Raw genomic sequence first — 23,674 nt, forward strand, 5'->3', positions numbered from 1 at the left:
TTGTAACGTTCCATCGTCCGATCAATTGCCTTATGTACTCCAGCAAAGGCAGTACTAGGAGTTTCCTAGCAGCCTTGAGCGCTGCATTGATCGACTCTGCAATGTTTGAAGTCATTGTCAATGTTCTGTTGACAGTGGAATATGCTCTCGACCATCTTTCATACCCAATGTTGATTAAGTAATCTTTGACCCTCTTATCAATTCTCTCTACCTATGCCATATGGTAATCAAACTTCTCAACTGTGTATGCTTTGGCCATAGCAAAGAATATGTCTTTGAGCTGCAAATGGTTCTTCTTGTAATATTATTTTACATTATTCCATAGATGCCATATGCAGACATAGTGAGGTACTTGTGGATACAATATTGTCATTGCATTTTTAATGTCGTCATGCATGTCCGAGACTATACACATTCCTTCCCTTTTCCCAAATGAATCCTTGAACCTCGCGAAAAACCACTCTCAGGAAGTATTATTCTCTGAATCTACTATGGCATATACGAGTGGTAGGATACGACCTAATAAATTGAATCATATAAAAACATTTGAGTATATACATGAATAATATATGTTCCCTCCGTTTCAATTTATGTGAACTCATTTGAATAGGCACGAAATTTAAGAAAAGAGAGAAGGCTTTTGAGCTTGTGGTATAAAATAAGGCACATATATTTTGTGTGGCTATAAACCATTGCATAAAGGTAAATTGTTTTTAAATATGAAAAATGGTCATTCTTTTTGGTACACACTAAAAAGGAAATAGGTTCACATGTATTGAAACGGAGGGAGTATATATATATTTATTTACATTATTATTCTTATTCTTACCTGCTGGATCTTGTGTGGATGCTATCAATAATGTTCCTTTGTTTGTCGATTTAAGAAAGGTTCCATCTACAACAACAGCTGGTTTGCAATACTGCCATCCTTTTATAGACGGATATAGTGCAGCGAAAGCATACATGAACAGGTTTTCCTCTATTTTTTTCAAACTTACCACCGACATAGGATTTGTAAGAACCAACATATAAAAGTAGCTTGGCAGTTTTTCATATGATTCGCTTGGGTTCCCTCTCAGTAGTTGAACTGCATATTCCTTCAATCTCCATGCTTGTATATATGTCATTTGAAGACCATACTGCCTGTTCATGTCTCCAATTATGTCAGTAGGAGTGTATATTATTTTTGGGTCTTTATACTTGTCTATCAGAAGACTGCCGATGAGTTTTGCAGTAGCTTGACGTTGTGTGTAAGATCTGTCTTTCAGTGGGCATGAGTGCAGTTTGCTGAAATTTCTGACCTTGAAAAGTTTTACTTTTTTCAGGCTCGAAGACTTAAAACACCAATCGCAGTTGTTGTTGATCCACACTAGGCAGTACCTACGACAAGGATATAAACTTTTCCATCAATAAATAGAGCGACATGAAATACAATGATATATAGTGATACACACTGCCATCAACCACAACTTAAAAGTGTATATCCACCGACTTACAAGCAACAACTTATTTTCTGCATAATTATGCTTCTAACATCAACTACGATATACATTGAGATACATAATTATATAGTAAATATTCTGATACATGCTTTCACTTGATCTATGCACCTTAAACTGAAAAATTTCCTTTACTTCCAAGCGCTTCATGACTTTGACTATCGTAGCCTTCTCTTTATAAATTTAACCTTCTTCTACATCTATGTGGTGAGAGTCAGTTATTATTGTATTTTAATCAGATTATGTATCCTGCCAGTCTTCTCCATCCCCAAACTCAATCATATTAATTGTATCGCCATTGTATCTCTCCTGTATAACTGAGCTTTGTCCACACTCTGAGGAAATCACAGCAGAATTTGAATTGTAGTAGATCATATCCATATCCTTTTCACTCGATGTTATACAAAGGGGATACATTGTAAATTTCGAGCTTTTTCTTCAGCTCAAGATATACACATACACCCATATTATTGTGTATCATTATTGGTGGAGAATCGTTTTGGACAGTGTATTTGATTTCAATAACATTCAATGAAGTATCTATCATAAGTTGTTTCGAAATCACGTCTACAAAATCTTTAAAACTAATATTTAGAGTAACTATTACAGCATCAACATTGTAATCTACAAAACTGTTATCAACATTCTATCGGCCACCATACTGAATAAAAATTGGTAAATTTGTCATTGAAGCAGTTGAAATTAGGTCAAAACTCACTAATTCCTTGATTGATTTTGATTGTAGTTCGTAGTTCCTTCATCAAAGTTGTATCTACAGAGAAATCGCGAAAGGAAATTGTTGCTTCTACAGTAAAATTGATCGATTTTTGAGTGAAATTTGGAGCTCCTTTTGAGAATTTTTTGGGAGATAATGCCGCGATTTACAGAATGTAGGTCTCTGTGAAATTGATACGCTTGAAAAACAGGGAAGGAAGGAAGATCTTTAGCGTGATTCTCGAATGGAAGAATCCTTCCTTGGATGTATCTCTAACTTTCGGCTATTTTTGATAAGTGTCTAATTTTGGGCTAGAGGTTGGCAAGTTTGAGTTTAAATTAGCTATTTCTGTACTTTTTCCTTCTATTTTTTCCGCACATTAGTTTGGTTCTTGGACTATAATTATGCGTTATTTCGGTTTCAAACTCTTTGGTAGAAGGCCAATAAAATAGGGAACTTTACATAATTGTCACAGTTTAAAAAAATATAACAAATTGTTAGCATGAAACCCAATATCATAGTTGTGGCAGAAAAATATTTATATTTGTAGCACACGGTTCCATTAAAATAAGAATATTAATTATTAATCTCTAAACATAAGCAATTTGAATGGAAAGTCAATAATTCTTTGTACAAAAATCATGCCTTTTTTTCTCTTTATCTATTTGCTTTCCTTCTTTTTCTTCATCTTCTTAATTTTGTTTTCTGCCGAATTAATATATTTTCTAAATTTATTCCATTCGTTTTCTTTTTAATTATCTTTCTTAAGTTTTTCTCTTCCTTCTTTCTTCCTTTCTTAACATAAAGATGTTACTTCGATAATAATATATGTTAATATATACAAAATGTATATATAAAAAAAATACATTGAATTAACACATAAAATATACATAAAAATACATCTTCAATTAAGATGACACTTATACATGTGAAATATACATAAAAAAATATATCTTAAATTTAATTAAGATGGCATATAAATATACAAAAAAAATATACATAAAAAATACATCCTGAATTAAAATGGCACTTGACATATAAAATATATTTGAAATATACATTAAAAATACATCTTAAAATAAGATCGCACCTCACAAATAAATATACAAAAATTATATACATAAAAATATATTTTGAATTAAAGTAATACTTAATATACAAAGTATAAAAGAAGTATAAATCAATACATTTTGAATTTAGGTTGCATTCACATATGCATTAGATTTTTAAAAATGGAGTGAAAAAGATGAATGTTGGAAAGGGAAAATGAAGATGGACAAAAAAAGTACTTCCTGCGATTAGTGAGTCAGTTAACTTATTAAATATTGAGCTTAATTTTTATAATATGCTAATAATAATAAAAAAGTGTTCTTTATGAATAAATAATAAATGATTACTATTTTTTTAAAATAATAGTTAGATAAAAAAAAACTCAATAAAAAAAATAGCTAGCCCAATAATATTAAAATTTTCTTTTATTTAAAGCAATCTAATTGGATTTAAATAATCAACCAATTATTTCCTATTACTTATTTGGACTAATATACCAAATTTAAGATAAAATCCAATTTTCTAATGGATTCAAATTTGGTAAAATTTTACTTATCTACACTTACGTCGACAAAATTAACTCCAGCTGAATAAAAAAATTAAAATATTCAAAAACGGGCAAACCGTTTTTGACCAGTACGTAGTCGCCAAATATAGATCTTTCTTCATGTTAAAAACAGAGAGAAAATGACGAGAGAGAATACGGGAAATTAAGTGGGGCAAATTAAATGACACAAGTATGCATTACACTAGCATAGGAACACATTATACACCAATACAATTAGATTAATTTGAGAAAACCAAAGTACATAAACATAAAGACTATATCTGTTAAAACTAATCCTTCAAATGTAGGAGTAGTTGAAAAATCTTCTTCAGATGCACACGTGCATTCAAGATTGGAATTTGCATGTGCCATAACCTTAAAAAAAATACAAAACACAGAGAACGCGTCATTAGAATGTTACTATAGTGAACCCTTTTTTCTTGGACACTAATATATACAGTTATATAAATAAATTAACCATGGTAAAAACACTTATTCATTAGTTGTACAAAGGAACAAATTTCAACTCGGAATGTGACTTACTTGGATCAGCGGAGGCGACGACACCAGTACCGGCAAAGTCACAGTTGAATTGGTTGCGGCCCTCCCTTTGGTAATAAGAATTCATGGCAAAGGCAGCGTGAGACCTAATAGTGTTGGGATTAAAGCAGGGACCTCCAGCTTGAATTGGGGTGCAATCAACTCCTTGGCTGCACACATAGTTTATGTTGGATTGTAATTGTGCATCCGTCGCCTCAGCTTTCGGCATGCAGAATTTTTTGCTCTCGGCTGGTCTTACTGGTGATGTTGGTTGCCCGTTGTTGCCACTGCCATTTCTTGGCGCGGGCAATGCTGGTGTTGGTTGAGCCTGTGGGTATCAAAATCACAAAGATGAACTAACAGATAAATAACTAAGTGAAGATTATGTAAATGATTTGAGGTGACAAATGAATGTACTGGTTCTAACTTGGAAACAGGTCAAATCAATAAACCCATTGTAACTCAATTCACCCAAAATTTGCATGGCAACATTAATACGGGTCATAACTTAATCCGTCTAATATTATCCAACCTACTGCATGCCCTTCACATGGGCTGATCCAGCCTTTCGGAGGGTTCATTTGAACCCAGTACTTTTGACGGAGGAGCATAATTTTATATGTAAACAATTTATAAACTTATAATAAATAGTAGACATAAACTCATAACGTTAAATGTATAATGAGTTTAATGTTAGAAATATAAAAATTAAACAGTATAAATCTTGGCCCTTCACCTCTAAGATAATTTAATATGACGTAGAAAATATAAGGCATATCACTGTGATATGTGTGATTAACTTTTAAGCATACTCAAGTTTGAATTACTGGCCGGCCCAGTAAAGGAAAATTAACACATTAAAAAACAGCAGCATAAAGTACTAAAAACGACAGGATTCAAATTTAAAGATAGAAAAATGATGCTCAAATCTTTTTCTTTTTCATTTTCTAAATAGTAAAAAGACATCTCAGAAATGGGCTTAAAGGATTCGACAGCACATGTTCATTAGGTCGTAGCGGTTGAACTTTCCAGCACGCTACCCTTTTTTGTGTACTGAGAAACGATAGTACCGTTACTACTATCTTTTCAATGGAAGGGGAATCCAATGTAAAAAATTTAATATTGTAAGTGGTGGGACTGGTGTCAAGTTTATGAAGTTCCAGCTTGCAACGTATCTGGTTAAAATTTTTTGGTTTATTAGTTCGAGGATAAAAAAACAAACAATGAGCTAAAAATACAAACCTAGCTACTACACCAAAATAATTTGAGGTCCATATTCTAAAGCGTTCGTCTATTAGTATGTGTTATATAAACTAATAAAAAAAGGTATTTGCGCTAACACCGCCATTTTGAATCAATTAATTGTCGGTTACCCTATTCGATAGACAAAGTACATCCAAACCGAGGTAGGTGATATTTTTCACATGAAGCCAAGTGCCCCTCACATGGACAGTTTAACATAATTCATCTAGAGTGGGAACATGCAGTACAACCAGCTGTACTCAACTGGGAAAAGCTACTAACAGTTCAAGATTCTTGAAGCTTCGTCCCAACAAAAGAATAGGAAATACGTGAAACAAATTACAAAAGCTTGACCTTTTAGGAATATCTAAATAAGAATAATTTTGTAAAAACAAATTGAACTTTTTCTTGATTACCAAAATAAAACATATGGACCGCAATTACTTAGCATGAATGGCTAAACAAGAAGGTGCGTGGCGTGGTTTAAAAGAGGTTCCCTTGTTTTAGCTGGATGTCAGAATGGTGTCCAAATTGGACATTAAGCAGCCAGAAGAATATGAAAAAGAAAAGAAATTCAACTTAAGCCTATAATCAACAAACACTATATATATGCAAGAACATTAACCGAACACACACTAGTACTTTAACGCGAAACGGCAATACAAATTCTGAAGCGATGAAAATCAGGTGGTAATGAAGAAAGTTCAAATTACCTGCTCTCCTTTCAAGACTCCAATATTGTAAACCGGGGTAAAATCCGGGCGGAACAATCCAAAATTCCTCTCAGCAGTTGAACCGGGTTTAGTGTTCTCGTTGAACAATCCGAATATGTATGTCTCAATCTTCCTGTGCGGCATCAATGGCGTCCCTGTCCCAGAGTTGTACTTCCTCAACAGCCCACCATTGTAAGAAGCCGCATTTTCCACCGTACATTGAGGCTCAAATGACTCACCCTGAGATGGCCATCCTGTCTCCGCTGCTACAATCTCTACATCTGGGTATTTAAGCCTTACCATCGACATATACACCGCATCTAACAACATGTCGAACGAGTTTGTGTACCATTTCTTAGAAAACCTGTCGTAGACACCCTTGTTTTTTCTGAATAGAAGGAAGTCCTCTTGTTTTGGGTTGTAACCAAAATATGGGTAAGGGTTGACCATAAAAGGTCCTTTAGTCTCGCGCAAGAATTGGAGCATAGGGGCCAGAATACCCACATCCCAACCAGGCCTAAACCTCGCGGCGCTAGGTGGGTTGGATCTTAAAAGGATACCCAGAGAATGAGGAGAGGAGACCTTGATATCCTTTAACCCGGACTGACCAAGAGCTTGGTAAAAGGTTTTCATGGCAGGAACCAGCTTCATCTGGATATCTGGTCCGTCCCAGTGGAGGACTTCATTTCCCACAAGAATAACATCAATCTTGGTTTGTGGGTAAAAGGGCTTGATGTTGGCGTCGATATATCGGCGAGCATAGCTGATGTCCAAGAGGTTGGGGATCTCTCCGTTTGGAACAGTGACGGTAACTGAGATTCCTGTGTTAGCGAAGGCTCGGAGGATGTCTGGGTTGATATCGAAGATTTTGATGCGGTCAATGACGGTCTTGTCTTTGAGAAACTGAGCAACTTGAGCTGGCGGGGGAAGGTTGTTACCTAGTGTGCCATAGTTAACACCGATAGAATTAACAGCCGGGAAAAACAGAGGAGCAACAAAGAATATTAGCACCAACAACATGGACGGTCTTTTGTCTGGCATGTTTGGGTGAAGAAGGGAGAGGGAAAATAGAAGGATTATTAATGAAGTGGAGAAAGAGAAAGAGGGTCAAATTTGGATTTGGACTAGTTTGAAGTTTGAACAAAGGAAGGACGTTCAAAGGCTGTTGGCGATGGAGAGTTCTAGTTTTGAGCTTCGTTAATGCCTTGGGAATCGAGGGGGGCCTATTATTTTGAATTTTGAGGGAGCATCCTATAAACGTGTCGTGGCCACAAAGGTTAAAAGGGATGCCATAATTATTCTGATTACGCGTATGTTGCGCAACGCCACTTGTAAAATGAATATGTCCGAAAAGCAACAATGGACTCTATACACTTTTATTTATAGTAACACCCTCATTATCCAGCGCATGGGATTAACATCATGTTACCCGTGCCGACACGGCCCAAAATAGAAATTATAAGCTATTTTTGTATACTTCAAATTTTAATCTTATAATATTTCGTATTATGTGTACATTATGTTTCTTTATAATTTTAAAATTAAGAAAATAATCTTTTTAGATCTTTGTGCGTAAAAGAAAATCTCTCATATGTAAAAAAAAAAAAAAAGACATAATCATAAAACTAAAAACAAGTTTGTAAGCCGTCACAAAATCAACTGACCTTAATATAGAGAATTTGCAAATTCATATAAAACACAAAGTATGGCGATAGAATATGTCCAAGGCTTATGTCGAGTGATATATGTTAAATTGGTTACGATTAGTCCGGGCTGTGCTCGAGCCCAATAGCCATAGTCAAAGCTATAAAGTTTTCTTTTTCTAAAGTATCAATTTTCTAACCAATTATGTTTGCTACCTCATTTCCATTGTGTTTGATCTTGTAGATATATACAAATCCGCACGAGACGTAATAGTTACATCGAGCAACTTAAACAATTACGTCGACCTTGTTTTCGGATAGTCGAAACAGATTTATACATGCTAGCTATATGATTCAGGTGAGTTTGATTGCATCAAGTTTCTTCTCCTGCAGCACTTTGATAAATTGAAATGATTATAATGTATTCATTTCGACAAATATTGTTTGTTGCCATATAGAGTAGAGTACAATATTCAGCTGAAGAACATGTATTTTATACACCATGGTAACAAAATAAAACATATAAATTCGTTTCAGTATGCAGCTTATCCCTAATGGTCTCACTTATTGCTCTGAGATGAAGATAAGCGATTTCTGTTTCACTTGATGATGGCATCACCAAATCGGTTTTTCCAGCATTGCAACAAGTAGCGCTTTGGTGGGGGAAGTGAAAACCTTCCATATGGAGCAAACATCTTATAGAACGAACCAAAGAACTCTGCTTCTCCAGATAACCAGACATGATATTTAGGTGTGAGAAGTATGTGTACTCATCTCAACTAACATGAACTGCTAAAAATGCATCTAAAACGACTTCATGTTCACACTAATTGTTAGTATAATTGAACACCAAGTAATCAATCCTATGGTCATGGATTAGCATAGTTTATAAATGGTCATTGTTTAGGCCAGAGCCAGCTAGAGCTTGCAATTTGTAGTCAATAATACTCCAGCAGAATGGATAGGAAATTGGGAAGTACAAGTAAACGCGCATGGCAAAGATCGACTCAAACAAAAAGTTGCAGTTGGGATTTACTTTGAGATCTCCAGATTAAGCATTCAGCCATCCCCTCAGGAACCAGTAAAAAGAACACAACTATTTCACGCAACAAAAAAAAAAAAAAAAAAAAAAAAAAAGAAAGAGGAACGTGGGAAATCGTTAAAAGGCTCTGTTTTATTGGAATTTTGCAAGTACAAGTATAATACATGCAGCAGAGGTTGGGGGACTGGAAGTGCAGGGCTTACCGGCTATATTTAAGAACAAGAACACTCTCTTTTACAACATTTAAACAGTAAGCAAAATCTTCCCAATGTGCTTGCTGCTTTCCATTAACTGATGACCCTCAGCAGCTTCTGCTAAAGGGAAGTACTTGTACACCACCGGTTTCACCTTGCCTGCTGCAATTGCTGGCCAAACATTCTTCTCCACTTCTCTCACAATTTGAGCTTTGTTTTTTGCACTTCTACTACGCAAGCCAGCAGCTGTAGAAAAGTCACAAATCGACATAAAATATACTGAAACGCAACCAGAAATGATGTCCATGTCATTCATTCAAAGAAAAACTCCGATGAGTTTAGATTTCAAAGGGAGCTCTCTCAAAGATGTCAGTCAAGGAGTCTTTAACTAACGGGCGGGAAAACTTGCTTTGTTTTAATTTCATTGAAGTAGAAGCAATTTGCATAACCAAAATGGGAAGACAGAAAGAGAAGTCAGAGAATACTAACAGTTGAACATCTGATGAAACTATCGTGCATCATTATGACACGAGATATCAGGGTAAATCAGATAGCTTCGTTTCTCGAGCCTATTCTTAGAATTGAAGCTGCAACTGGGAACTACTGTGTATCCATGGAATTAACCAACTGAATCTACACTCTAAGCCCAAGTGAACACTATACCTTAGAAGTCATTTATTGACATGTGCAATTATTTGAATACATTCTCTGCCCACTCATTGAGCTAGTTGGAGACAAGATAGAAAGAAACTGAAATTGCAGTAGGCTTTTTTTAAAATTTCTCTTTTCCAGTAACTAACGATATTCTTCTTCGATGTATTAGGTAAAACAAATTCATCATGTCAAGCTTAAGAATATACTTTCACAGAAAGTTCTAACTCCAGGTCATCTGCACTTACCCTGCACTGTCAGGCGTCTTGCTAACAAACTGGCAAGATTTACTTGTGTCACTGTGCCTCCCATAAAACCAATAATGAAGAGCCTACCGTCAACATTGAGGCTGTCAAGGTTTCGTTGAAAGTATGAACCTCCAATATTATCTAGTATGACGTCAACACCTGCGTTGAACATTGATATTAGAATATCCTTGATCGATATAAGACATGGGAAGAAATTGAGTGGTGGCCCATTGGCCCCATGAGATATATGATAACCATCATTATTTTCTACAGAAAAATGGATTGTCAAATTTTAACTGATACCACAAAAACCTAGTTCCTAGTATAAGTGATGCCTATCAGAATGATTACCTTTCCCTCCTGTTTCCTCCTTGATGCGTGTAACAAAGTCTTCAGTCTTGTAATTGATGCAAACATCAGCACCAAGTTCTTTGCATGCAGCAAGTTTTTCCTCACTTCCTGGTGAACAAGATTTGACATGGTTAGCTGAATGACTTCAATCACATAATGAGGTACGATATCATCATGAACCTGCTGTGATGAAAACTTTGACTCCAAGGCACTTAGCCATTTGAATGGCAAAGGTACCAATTCCGCTAGAGCCTCCATGTATCTGAAAGTAACCCATGTAGCTATAAGTCATTTCACTTCCTTGATCTTATTCCACGGGAATCAGGGGTATAAAGATGCAACTATGAAGATACTACCCAAATGACTGTGCAAATTTAGTAAATGGCTGATAATCAACAATAGGGTAAAGAAAAAAGGAACTACTGCAAAACAGAAAATTGTATTAAAGAATAGCTTTGGTCTGTCTAATCACCAGGAACGTTTCACCCGACGAAAGCTTGCTCGTCATGAAGACAGTTGACCAAACAGTACATGCCACTTCAGGAAAACTAGCTGCATCTTGTAAAGAAACACCTGATGGAACAGGAAGAACTTGTCCAGTAGGTACAGCTACTTTCTCCGCATAACCTCCACCACCAATGAGAGCACATACCTATTATGTGAAGTTTTTAAATCATCAATGAACTGAAAAAAGTTCCTTTCAAACGTTAGACATGGAAATGTACTCCTAATTTACGAAGAAAAAGAACATAAGCTCAAAAAAAAAAAAAAAATGTGATGTCTCCTGCTAAGGCTTAACAGGAACTTAATTGTATAAGTTTTACCTCACCAAGCTAATGGATTAATTGCAACCTTAGCTAACAAGGGTTTGTTCAAAATCATTCAGGTTAATGTTCTAGGAAATGCTTTCACGTTGAAACTAGGAGGCTTTCACGTTATTTTGCACTCTACTCCTACTCCAGAGCCCTTAGTCTTTTCAAGACAGAGACATTATTTCCCCTCCTCGGTACATAATTAAACCTACTTCCACCACTCTTAGATTCAACCAAATTTATGTCAAACCAAACACCACAACATGGAGAAAATATTACCTCATGGTGAAATATTTTACACCATAATACAACAACAATAACTACCCCATAATCCCAAACTAGGTGGACTCAGCTATATGTATCCTCTAACATTCTGCTCTATTGGGGCTAGTTTTGTTCCAATACTCAATAATTGTTCTCTAAATCTTAGATATCCCTACAATGACATAGAAAACTCTGCCTAAAATATAAAAGAAACCACTGACAAATAACCAAATGTAAGTGCACCAATAATTATAAGTCTATAATCCCAACTAGTTATATTACCATATGGCTTTTGCTTTCTTCATGTTCTGATCATAGCTAAGTCCACATAGATTCCAAAAATATTGTAGGTCTTTTAAAGACAACTTTCATGTTATATTAAGTCATATACCAAGAGAAAAACTACCAATTCAACAATACCAAACAACTCAAAATTAGGCTTAATCCCAAAATAGTTGGGTTTGCTAAATGAATTCTTAAACATCCATTCCGCTCCATTTGAGCCCGGTTTCTAAAAACTAACAATTTCACATATTCAAGAATAAAGTTGACATCTTTATTAGTAATTGAACTGTAATCAAACAAACCTGGTCACCAATTTTCCAGCGAGTAACATCCTTGCCGACGGCTTCAACAGTGCCAGAACATTCAAGACCAGGGTATTCACTGTCACCTTTAGGGGGAGGGTATTTGCCTTGGCGTTGAAGGGTGTCAGCTCTATTAAGGGCAGTAGCTGCTATTCTAATCAACACTTCATCTTCTTTGATTTGTGGGTCTTCCACTTGTTGTATCTGCAACACCTCTGGACCACCTGGGCTTGTGATCACTACAGCCTTCATTCTTATCACTATCAATTTTACAGAGAGTGGACTCACTGAGTTAACAAGGTTTGGGCGATAACTATGGTGTGTCCAGTGGGAGATGCTTACACGACTTTATTACATACGTCTACTATTTTGTGTTTGTGTTCGAAGAAAGCTCTATGTTCTGTCTAATTGCAACATCACCCCCGACCTTATTTTAAAAAAAAAAAGATCAACCCCTCTAATTTTTGATAATTAAATTCTATATATTCTTTAGTCTTTACAACAAAAAAGAGGACAAAAAGATATGAAAAGGGTGTCCGATGTGCATCTCAAGTTGTACGCTGAGAATTAAATTAAAAAAATGTGTCTACTATAACAGAAATATATTTCGAATTTTTTTTTCTTGAAAATGTATTTTGTGTGTTTGGTCAAGTAGTGAAGAAAGTTCTTCGCTGAGAAAAAAGTTCTCTAGAGCTCTATGTTCTGTCTAGTTGCAAGTTGCAACATCACCCCCTCTAAATTTTGATAATTAAATTCTATATATTGGTCTTTACTACAAAAAAGCAAAAGGAGGACAAAAAGAAAATGTAAAGGGTGTCCGATGTGCAGCTCAAATTGTACGCCGAGAAATATATAAATGTGTTTAACTATAACAGAAAATATTTTTTGAAAACTTTATTTTCTGAATTTTTTTTTTCTAGAAAATGTTTTTTTTGTGTGTTTGATTAAGTTGTGAGAAAAGTTCTTTGAATTTTTTTATTGGAGACTGATAATAAATATTAGCAATTTTTATGGTATTTTTATGAAATTTTTTAGTATTAATGAAAGAATATAATGTAGAATAAGTAGTCACCCTATCAGGTTACTTATTAAGGAATTATGAATAAATCTAATAATAAATATTAATTGGCAATCTTATAAAAATGACAAGTAACATGTCATAAATAGGTTAAACTGTCTTTACATATTAACGTATATAACTTAAATTTGGTCAAAAATATATTTAGGCCGACCCCTTTTCTCTCTCACAATGCCCTCCGCCCCAAACAAGAGAAGGGTATTATCACTTTTATCCCGTTTCAGAAACTATTTACATTCGATAGTCGAAAAAAGTGTATCAAATTTATATAATTTTTGTATATAACATACATAACGTATATATACAAAAAATATGCAAAAATTATACTACACTTTTTCGGCTATTATTTCGAGAGAGTGTCATTTTCCCAACAAGAAAAGTCGCAGTGTGCTGCTTTAATATTAAGGATGCATACCAAACACCAAGTAATATTTTCCATGCAATTTATTTTAGTTTGGCCATTTAACACTGTTGGATGGCAAAGGAAAAGTCTTCAATAAAGTTGACATTACTGAAATTTTAGCAGGTTTGTTCATTCTCCACTTTAGTGCAAATTGCACCTAGAGAAGAAGATAACAAGTCTCCAAATGTAGTATCATCTCTCTAGTCAAATTACACTATATAAGAAGCACTAGATGAGGCATAATTCCTTGCATCACTCACTTCTGTTCTCATCCTTTGCCTCAAACTAAAAGTATAAGAAATGAAACCATTTTCCTTTCAATTTGCAGCTATCCTTCTGTTATTGCTTAATACTATTATGATATTAGAAACACAAGCAGCTTATGTTAAACCTCAGCGAGTCACGTGCTATAAACGTTACAGCAAATGCTATCTCAAGTACATAACTTGCCCCTCTGAATGCCCAGAAATTCGCCCAAAAGATCCCTATGCTAAAGAATGTTTTCTTGATTGTTACTCTCCCAAATGTGAAGCAGTATGTAGAAGTAAGAATCTTCAACTCATTCCAACTGTTACTAATGTCAAGCAAAATTTGAGAAGCTTAGCAATTTTTGACCTTTTTTGGTTGCAGAAGTAGTAATTTCTGTTACATTATATTAGCTAATGAATGTTCATTTGTATCAACAGAACGAAAACCAAATTGTGATGGTCCTGGTGCAGCTTGTTACGATCCTCGTTTCATAGGTGGAGATGGGATTGTTTTCTATTTCCACGGAAAGAAAGATGATCATTTCAGCCTAATTTCAGATGTCAATCTTCAAATAAATGCTCGTTTCATTGGCCTTCGTCCTGCTGGCAGAACACGAGATTTCACATGGATCCAAGCTTTAGGCCTCATATTTGGCTCCCATAACTTCACTCTCGAAGCCACAAAGGCAGAATATTGGGATCAAGAAGCTGATCACTTAAAATTCACATATGATGGGATGAGTTTAACGTTCCAATAGGCCATTCATCGGTATGGAATTCCCCTGATGAAAATCTTGAACTTGAAAGGACCTCAGGAACAAATAGTGTAAGAGTTACAATTCAAGAAATAGTGGAAATCTCAGCCAATGTTGTTCCTGTGACAGAAAAAGACGACGCAATACATGGTTATCAAATACCTAAAAATGATAGCTTTGCTCACTTAGAAGTGCAATTCAGGTTCTTTGGTTTGTCTTCAAAAGTTGAAGGCATTCTTGGAAGGACTTACCAGCCAAGTTTCAAGAACCCAGCCAAGCCAGGGGTCGATATGGCGGTTGTTGGTGGTGATGACAAGTACAAGACTAGCTCACTTCTATCAGCTGACTGCAACTCTTGTGTTTTGATCACTCCTGAAAAAAAGGTTGCTGAGAGAGATTTGGCATTAATGGACTATGGCTCTCTGGATTGTACTGGTAGGGGTATTGATGGTGGAAAAGGAATTGTGTGCAAGAAATGATCTTTCTGTCTTATTAATCACATAATAAAAGAAAGGAAGCCAGCCAAATATGGTTATCCAATTAGTACAAGTTCAATTCTTATGTTTTATGCTAGTAATAAGTAATGTAACAGTTTGAATTCAGCATTGTTTGTTCCCATCAATGCCTTGTTTATCTGATGTCAAATTTATTAGTTTGCTTTGGTGTTTTTCATGTATGTTAGAGAAGTTTACTACCCTTAGAATGATGACTCCATTTGACTGTTGATAACTGTTTAATAAACATTAGTTTAAGGAAAAAAACAAAGCAGAAAAAATTCCGAGCCCACAAGTTTCTTGTATTTCCTTAAGGAATTTAATCCGCTCACAATGCTCAAGGTTGCGGATTAATTCCTCCCAGGATAGAATGGAATAACTATTCTGTGATAGCGGCACTTCAAATCACAGAATTTCGGCAACTCAAATGGCGGAGCAAATCACACAAAATGCTTACGTTTTGCTTTTGAAAAACCAATGCAGTATGCAGAAAATTGAGAGGAGAGATTTCAGATTTTTCAGTGGTGGAAAATGAGGCTAAGCCTCTCTATTTATAGACAATGAAAGGGTGAGATGAAGAGGTACAATCCAGGAGGTGCCTCTTCCATTTCCTATTCACACCCAAGAGGTGCCTCTTCCATTTCTCATTCACATCCCTTAATAAAAGCGCAATAATCCCCCACATGAATGGGGAATGAACATATGTGAAAAAACATGCATGAAAATACTGTGTGATTCGCAATTAAGGATTAATCGCATCTGGATAAGTAGGTTTCCCTTTGAACTTTCCGTAGTGAGCTTATGTCGGATATACTCGGTCAATCGGTAGATTTGATATCTTTGAGCCGTCGAACTTTGGTGTATACCTAGACAACCATAAGTCACACAATCAACCCTTAACCGTCTTTGGTTCTCATTGTTGTGTTCGTTTCAGCCATGAACACCACCTGATTTATAAGTGCATAGAGAACTGGCCTTACAAAGTTCTCCTTGAAGCGGCTAACACTTCACACTTACATAGGTGATTCCTAAACTTGTCATCCTGTAGATACACTATTTGATATACCCCGTATCAAATTTAGAAATCATTAAAAAGCCTTAATGCTTTATCCTTGGTACTGAACATTGTCTCATCACGAGAACGGACTAAAATTTTATTTGATAATGTTGAACCGTCATTAATGACTTTGTTTGATCTCCTTGAACCTAGATCTTGGGATCTCCAGTCTTCTAGGTAGAGTTACCGCCACAATGACTTGTTCTCGGCCATAGCCCCATTCCCCTTGATGATTTCTCAACTACCTCTCTAGTTAGGCCTTTTGTAAGCGGATCTGATACATTATCTTTTGACTTTACATAGTAAATTGTGATAATTCCACTAGAGAGTAGTTGTCTAACGGTATTATGCCTTCGTCGAATGTGACGAGATTTTCCGTTATACATAACGCTTCCAGCCCTTCCTATTGTTGCTTGACTGTCGCAATGTATGCATACAGGTGCCACAAGTTTGGGCCAAAATGGAATATCTTCTAAGAAATTTCGGAGCCATTCAGCTTCTTCACCAGCCTTGTCTAAAGCTATAAACTCAAACTCCATTGTAGAGCGGGCGATGCATATCTGTTTGGACGACTTCCAAGACGCTGCTCCTCCACCAATGGTAAAAACGTATCTACTTGTGAATTTTGATTCCGTTGATCCGGTGATCTAATTTGCATCACTATATCCCTCAACAAATGTGGGATAATTATTGTAATGTAATGCATAGTCTTGGGTATATTTCAAATATCCCAAAACTCGTTTCATTGCTATCTAATGAGGTTAGTTGGGATTACTTGTATATCAACTAAGCTTACTTATCGCACAAGCTATATCAGGTTGTGTACAATTTATAATGTACATCAAACTTCCCAACACTCAAGCATATTCCAATTAAGACTTGCTTTGACCTTTATTCTTTACAAGAGTATGGTTTAAATTAATTGGCGTTTTTGCTTCTTTATAGTCCAAATATTTGAACTTTTCAAGTACCATTTTAATATAATGAGATTGAGACAAAGCTAGACCTTGAGGAGTTTGAAGGATCTTAATTCCCAAAATTAAATCGGCAACTTACTAGTAAGAATGCGCTTAGTAGCATTTATGTTAGCAATGTCGTTACTCATTATCAACATATCGTCCACATATAAACAAACAATGACTATTTGATTTGGAGTATTCTTAATGTAAACACATTTATCACACTCATTGATCTTCAAATCATTTGACAATATTGTTTGGTCAAATTTTGCATGCCATTATTTTGGTGCTTGTTTTAGTCCGTAAAGTGACTTAACAAGTCGACACACCTTCTTTTCTTTTCCGAAAACTATAAACCTTTCAGGTTGTTCCATTAGATTTCTTCCTCTTCCTCAAAATCTCCATTTAAGAAGGTTGTCTTTACATCCATCTGATGGATTTGAAGGCCATACACGGCGGCTAACGCTATTAACACCCGGATAGATGTAATCCTTGTTACCGGCGAGTATGTGTCAAAGTAGTCAAGAACTTCTCGTTGTCTAAACCCTTTAATAACTAATCTTGCCTTATATTTGTCAATAATACTATCAGCTTTCATTTTAATTTTGAAAATTCATTTAGAACCCAAAGGTTTATTTTTCGGAGGAAGATCAACCAATTCCCAAGTATGATTACTTAATATGGATTCTATCTCACTATTGACTGCCTCTTTCCAATATTGTGCTTCCGAGGAAGACATTGCTTCTTTGAACGTTTGAGGCTCATTTTCCAATAAAAATGTCAGAAAGTTTGGTCCAAAGGAAGTAGTTGTCCTTTGACGTTTACTACGTCTTGGATTTTCCTTAAACGTACTTTCCTTTTCTTCTTCTCGAGGTCGCTTAGATTTTTCACTAGACGACTCACATTCATTTTTATACGGATAATTATTCTCAAAGAATTCAGCATTATCGGATTCGATTACCGTATTAATATGAATGTCGGGATTTTCTGATTTATGAACCAGAAAACGATATGCTTTACTATTTCTTGCATATCCTATGAAAACGCAATCAACCGTTTTCGGTCCAATCTTCACCCTTTTGGGTTTAGGAATTTGCACTTTAGCCAAACACCCCCACACTTTAAAATATTTTAAGTTGGGTTTCCTACCTTTCCATTTTTCATATGGAATAGATTGCGTTTTGTTATGGGAACTCGATTGAGTATTTGATTCGCTATAAGAATAGCTTCCCCCCACAAGTTCTGGGGTAAACCCGAACTTATCAATAAGGCATTCATCATCTCCTTTAACATTCTATTCTTTCGTTCCACAATTCCATTATATTGCGGTGAGTAAGGGGTAGTTGTTTGGTGAATAATGTCATATTCCAAACATATTTCTTCAAAAGGAGATTCATATTCACCACCCCTATCACTTCTTATCATTTTGATCTTTTTGTTTAGTTGCGTTTCAACTTCATTTTTGTATTGCTTGAATGCCTCAATTGCTTCATCTTTACTATTAAGTAAGTAAATATAGCAATATTTAATATTGTCGTCAATAAAAGTTATGAAATACTTTTTCCCACCGTGAGATGGTATTGACTTCATGTCGCAAATATCTGTGTGAATTAAGTCTAAAGGATTTGAATTCCTTTCAACTGACTTATAAGGATGTTTAACATACTTTGATTCCACACATATTTGACATTTCGAGTTATTGCATTCAAACTTAGGCAATACTTCTAAATTAATCATTTTTCGCAAAGTTTTGAAGTTGACGTGGCCTAAACATTCATGCCATAAATTATTTGACTCAAGTAAGTAAGAAGAAGCTAAAATTTTATTCATATCAATGTCAATTACATTGAGTTTGAAAAGGCCCTCCGTAAGGTAGTCTTTTCCTACATACATTTCATTCTTACTAACTACAACCTTGTGAGAAACAAAAACATACTTAAAGCCATTCTTGACTAGAAGTGATGTCGAGACTAAATTCTTCCGCATTTCAGGAACATGAAGGACATTATTTAGAGTCACAATCTTGCCAGAAGTCATCTTCAAAGCTATCTTGCCCGTTCCTTCAATTTTTGCAGTAGCGGAATTTTCCATAAAAACTGTCTCGTTGGGTCCAGCGGGAGCATAAGAAGTAAAGAACTCCTTGTTAGCACAAACATGACGAGTTTCCCCCGAATCAATCCACCATTCTCTAGGATTTCCGACTAGGTTACACTCCAAAAGCATGGCACATAAATCGTCTATTTCATCATTCTTCTCAATCATGTTTGCTTGACTTTTCTTCTTGTCCTTCTTTGGTGCACGACATTCAGCAGCCTTGTGTACAACCTTTCCACAGTTGTGGAAATTACCTTTGAATTTATTTTTGCTTGGGTAATTCTTTGGACCATACGACTTCTTTCTCTTTTTGCTCGTTGAAGCTTCCTCAACAATTTTTGCACCCATAATTGTTGAATTTCCACGAGACTTCTCAGCAGCCTTGTTGTCCGCTTCAATCCGTAGATGAACAATAAGGTCTTCAAGCGTCATCTCCTTGCACTTATGTTTCAAGTAATTCTTAAAGTCTTTCCACAGCGAAGGCATCTTTTCAATAAATACCGCAACTTGAAACTCTTCATTTATGACCATACCTTCAATTATAAATTTATAATTAGTAAAATAATCAATATCTTGAATAAAAATATTGACTCGGTTTATACCTTCAGCAAGGAGGTCATGAACAATAACTTGCAATTCTTGGACTTGTGTTATGACAGATTTACCGTCAACCATTTTGAAATCCAGAAATTTGGCGGTCACAAACTTCTTTAGTCCAGCATCTTCAGTCTTATACTTCTTTTCAAGAGCATTCCATAATTCTCTTGATGTTTTCATGACGCTATAAACATTATACAAGTTGTCTTCTAAGCAACTTAAAATATAGTTTTTGCATAAGAAGTCACAATGCTTCCATGCCTCAGCGACCACAAATCGCTCATTTTCAGGAGTTTCTTCTTCCAAAACTGGAACGTCTTCGCTGATAAAGCGTTATAAACTGAGTGTGGTCAAGTAGAAGAACATTTTTTGCTGCCAACGCTTAAAGTCCACACCGTAAAACTTTTCGGGTTTTTCTGCCGGTGCCATCGCCGGTGTAGGAGTTGTGTGACTTGAAGACGCAGTTGCCATGGCAGTAGAACCATTCTGTTGTTCCGCACTTGTTGTCATTTTTCTGTAAAAGAAATTGACAAACAAAATTAGTATCCCGGTGAAGTTTTTATATCTTCAAACTGAATACAAGCAATCGAGTTTTTATATCTCCGATTAAGTAGAAAGTCACAAAGACTTTAATCTCAAACTGGAGTAGAAAATACGAAGATTTTAATCTCCAAAACGGGAGTAGAAAATCAAAAAGCTTTTAGTCTCCCAAAGCAGAAAGTAAGATGAATACAAAAATAAATATTAAATTCCTTAAACTTGTTATCACTCTGTATTCAAAACCAGTAAATCAATAAACGTTAGTTTAAGGAAAAAACAAAGCAAAAACAATTCCGCGCCCACAAGTTTCTTGTGTTTTCTTAAAGAATTTAATCCCCTCACAATGCCCAAGGTTGTGGATTAATTTCTCCCAGGATAGAACGGAATAACTATTCTGTGATAGCGGCACTTCAAATCACAGACTTTCGGTGAACTCAAATGGCGGAGCAAATCACACAAAATGCTTACGTTTTGCTTTTGAAAAACCAATGCAGTATGCAGAAAATTGAATGGAGAGATTTCAGATTTTTCAGTGGTGGAAAATGAGGCTAAGCCTATCTATTTATAGAAAATAAAAGGGTGAGATGAAGAGATGCAATTCAAGATGTGCCTCTTCTATTTCCCATTCACACCCCAATGAAAGGGTGAGATGAAGAGGTGCAATCCAAGAGGTGCCTCTTCCATTTCCCATTCACACCCAAGAGGTGCCTCTTCTATTTCCCATTCACACCCCTTAATAAAAATGCAACAATCCCCCACATGAATGGGGAATGAACATATGTGAAAAAACATGCATGAAAATACTGTGTGATTCGCAATTAAGGATTAATCGCATCTGGATAAGTAGGTTTCCCTTTGAACTTTCCGTAGTGAGCTTATGTCGGATATACTCGGTCAATCGGTAGATTTGATATCTTTGAGACGTCGAACTTTGGTGTATATCTAGACAACCATAAGTCACACAATTAACCCTTAACCATCTTTGGTTCTCATTGTTGTGTTCGTTTCAGCCATGAACACCACCTGGTTCATAAGTGCGTAGAGAACTGGCCTTACAGAATTCTCCTTGAAGCGGCTTACACTTCACACTTACATAGGTGATTCCTAAGCGTGTTATCCCGTAGATACACTATTTGATATACCCCGTATCAAATTTAGAAACCATTAAAAAGCCTTAACGCTTTATCCTTGGTATTGAACATTGTCTCATCACTAGAATGGACCAAAAAGAAATTTTATTTGACAATGTTGAAGCATTATTAATGACATTGTTTGATCTCCTTGAACCTAGATCTTGGGATCTCCAGTCTTCTAGGTAGAGTTACCGCCACAGTGACTTGTCTTCGGCCATAATCCCATTCCCTTTGATGACTTCTCAACCGCCTCTCTAGGTAGGCCTTTTGTAAGCGGATCCGATACATTATCTTTTGACTTTACATAGTCAATTGTGATAATTCCACTAGAGCTTAATTGTCTAACGGTATTATGCCTTCATCGAATGTGACGAGATTTCCCGTTATACATAACGCTCCCAGCCCTTCCTATTGTTGCTTGACTGTCGCAATGTATGCATACAGGTGCCACAGGTTTGGGCCAAAATAGAATGTCTTCTAAGAAATTTCGGAGCCATTCAACTTCTTCACCGGCCTTGTATAAAGCTATAAACTTAGACTCCATTGTAGAGCAGGCGATGCATGTCTGTTTGGACGACTTCCAAGACACTGCTCCTCCACCAATGGTAAAAACGTATCCACTTGTGGATTTTGATTCCGGTAATCCAATTTTCATCACTATATCCCTGAACAACTGCGGGATAATTATTGTAATGCAATGCATAGTCTTGGGTATATTTCAAATATCCCAAAACTCGTCTCATTGCTATCCAATGAGCTTGGTTGGGATTACTTGTGTATCGAATAAGCTTACTTATCACACAAGCTATATCAGGTTGTGTACAATTCATAATGTACATCAAACTTCCCAACACTCGAGCATATTCCAATTGAGACTTGCTTTGACCTTATTCTTTATAAGAGTATGGTTTAAATCAATTGGCGTTTTTGCTTCTTTAAAGTCCAAATATTTGAACTTTTCAAGTACCATTTTAATATAATGAGATTGAGACAAAGCTAGACCTTGAGGAGTTTAAAGGATCTTAATTCCCAAAATTAAATCGGCAACTCCTACGTCTTTCATATCAAACTTACTAGTAAGCATGCGCTTAGTAGCATTTATGTTAGCAATATCGTTACTCATTATCAACATATCATCCACATATAAACAAACAATGAATATTTGATTTGGAGTATTCTTAATGTAAACACATTTGTCATACTCATTGATCTTGAAACCATTTGACAACATTGTTTGGTCAAATTTCGCATGCCATTGTTTTGGTGCTTGTTTTATTCCGTAAAGTGACTTAATAAGTCGACACACCTTCTTTTCATTTCCGGAAACTACAAACCCTTCAGGTTGTTCCATATAGATTTCTTCCTCTAAATCTCCATTAAGAAGGCTGTCTTTACATCCATCTGATGGATTTGAAGGCCATACACGGCGGCTAACGCTATTAACACCCGGATAGATGTAATCCTTGTTACCGGCGAATATGTGTCAAAGTAATCAAGACCTTCTCATTGTCTAAACCCTTTAACAACTAATCTTGCCTTATATTTGTCAATAGTATCATCAGCTTTCATTTTCTTTTTGAAAATCCATTTAGAACCCAAAGGTTTATTTCCCGGAAGAAGATCAACCAATTCCCAAATATGATTACTTTTTATGGATTCTATCTAACTATTGACTGCCTATTTCTAATATTGTGCTTCCGAGGAAGACATTGCTTCTTTGAACGTTTGAGGCTCATTTTCCAACAAAAATGTCAGAAAGTCTAGTCCAAAGGAATTAGTTGTCCTTTGACGTTTACTATGTCTTGGATTTTCCTCATTAAACGTACTTTCCTTTTCTTCTTCTCGAGGTCGCTTAGATTTTTCACTAGACGACTCACATTTTTTTTACATGGATAAATATTCTCAAAGAATTCAGCATTATTAGATTCGATTACCATATTAATATGAATGTTGGGATTTTCTGATTACCGAGTGCCAAGTGATGAGTGACTGGGAGGCATGAGTGATTGTGAGGTATGCCCGAGTAGCATGAGTGTTTGTGAGGTATGCCCGAGAGGCATGAGTGATTGTGAGGTTTGCCCGAGGGGCTGTTTATGAGTGATATTTTCCCGAGGGGTTGTTTATGATTTCATCATTTTTGCTCATCTTTGCATTAAGCCTCTATTTGAAAAACTATTGAAAAATATCTTTAAATGATTTTTCTGGAACTGGTTTAACC

The 23,674-nt window shown here is 35.8% G+C and overlaps 2 protein-coding genes and 1 pseudogene across 2 annotated transcripts; 1 reads left to right on the top strand and 2 right to left on the bottom strand.

Moving 5' to 3' along the window:
* Positions 1–3,965: 3,965 nt before the first annotated feature.
* Positions 3,966–7,654, bottom strand: LOC107829022 (glucan endo-1,3-beta-glucosidase). Its single transcript, XM_075234835.1, has 3 exons — positions 6,307–7,654; positions 4,355–4,679; positions 3,966–4,186 (listed from the first exon to the last, which is right to left on the bottom strand). The coding sequence occupies exons 1-3, from the start codon at positions 7,345–7,347 to the stop codon at positions 4,158–4,160; spliced, it is 1,395 nt and encodes a 464-aa protein (XP_075090936.1). The 5' UTR covers positions 7,348–7,654; the 3' UTR covers positions 3,966–4,157.
* A 1,444-nt stretch (positions 7,655–9,098) lies between these two features.
* Positions 9,099–12,460, bottom strand: LOC107829020 (uncharacterized). Its single transcript, XM_016656432.2, has 6 exons — positions 12,099–12,460; positions 10,908–11,087; positions 10,616–10,697; positions 10,436–10,543; positions 10,085–10,243; positions 9,099–9,431 (listed from the first exon to the last, which is right to left on the bottom strand). The coding sequence occupies exons 1-6, from the start codon at positions 12,348–12,350 to the stop codon at positions 9,235–9,237; spliced, it is 978 nt and encodes a 325-aa protein (XP_016511918.1). The 5' UTR covers positions 12,351–12,460; the 3' UTR covers positions 9,099–9,234.
* Positions 12,461–13,858: 1,398 nt separating this feature from the next.
* Positions 13,859–15,168, top strand: LOC107829023 (uncharacterized; annotated as a pseudogene).
* The last annotated feature ends 8,506 nt before the right edge of the window (positions 15,169–23,674 follow it).

This window comes from Nicotiana tabacum, chromosome 17, assembly GCF_000715075.1.
Source record: "Nicotiana tabacum cultivar K326 chromosome 17, ASM71507v2, whole genome shotgun sequence".
NCBI classification, from domain to species: Eukaryota; Viridiplantae; Streptophyta; class Magnoliopsida; order Solanales; family Solanaceae; genus Nicotiana; species Nicotiana tabacum.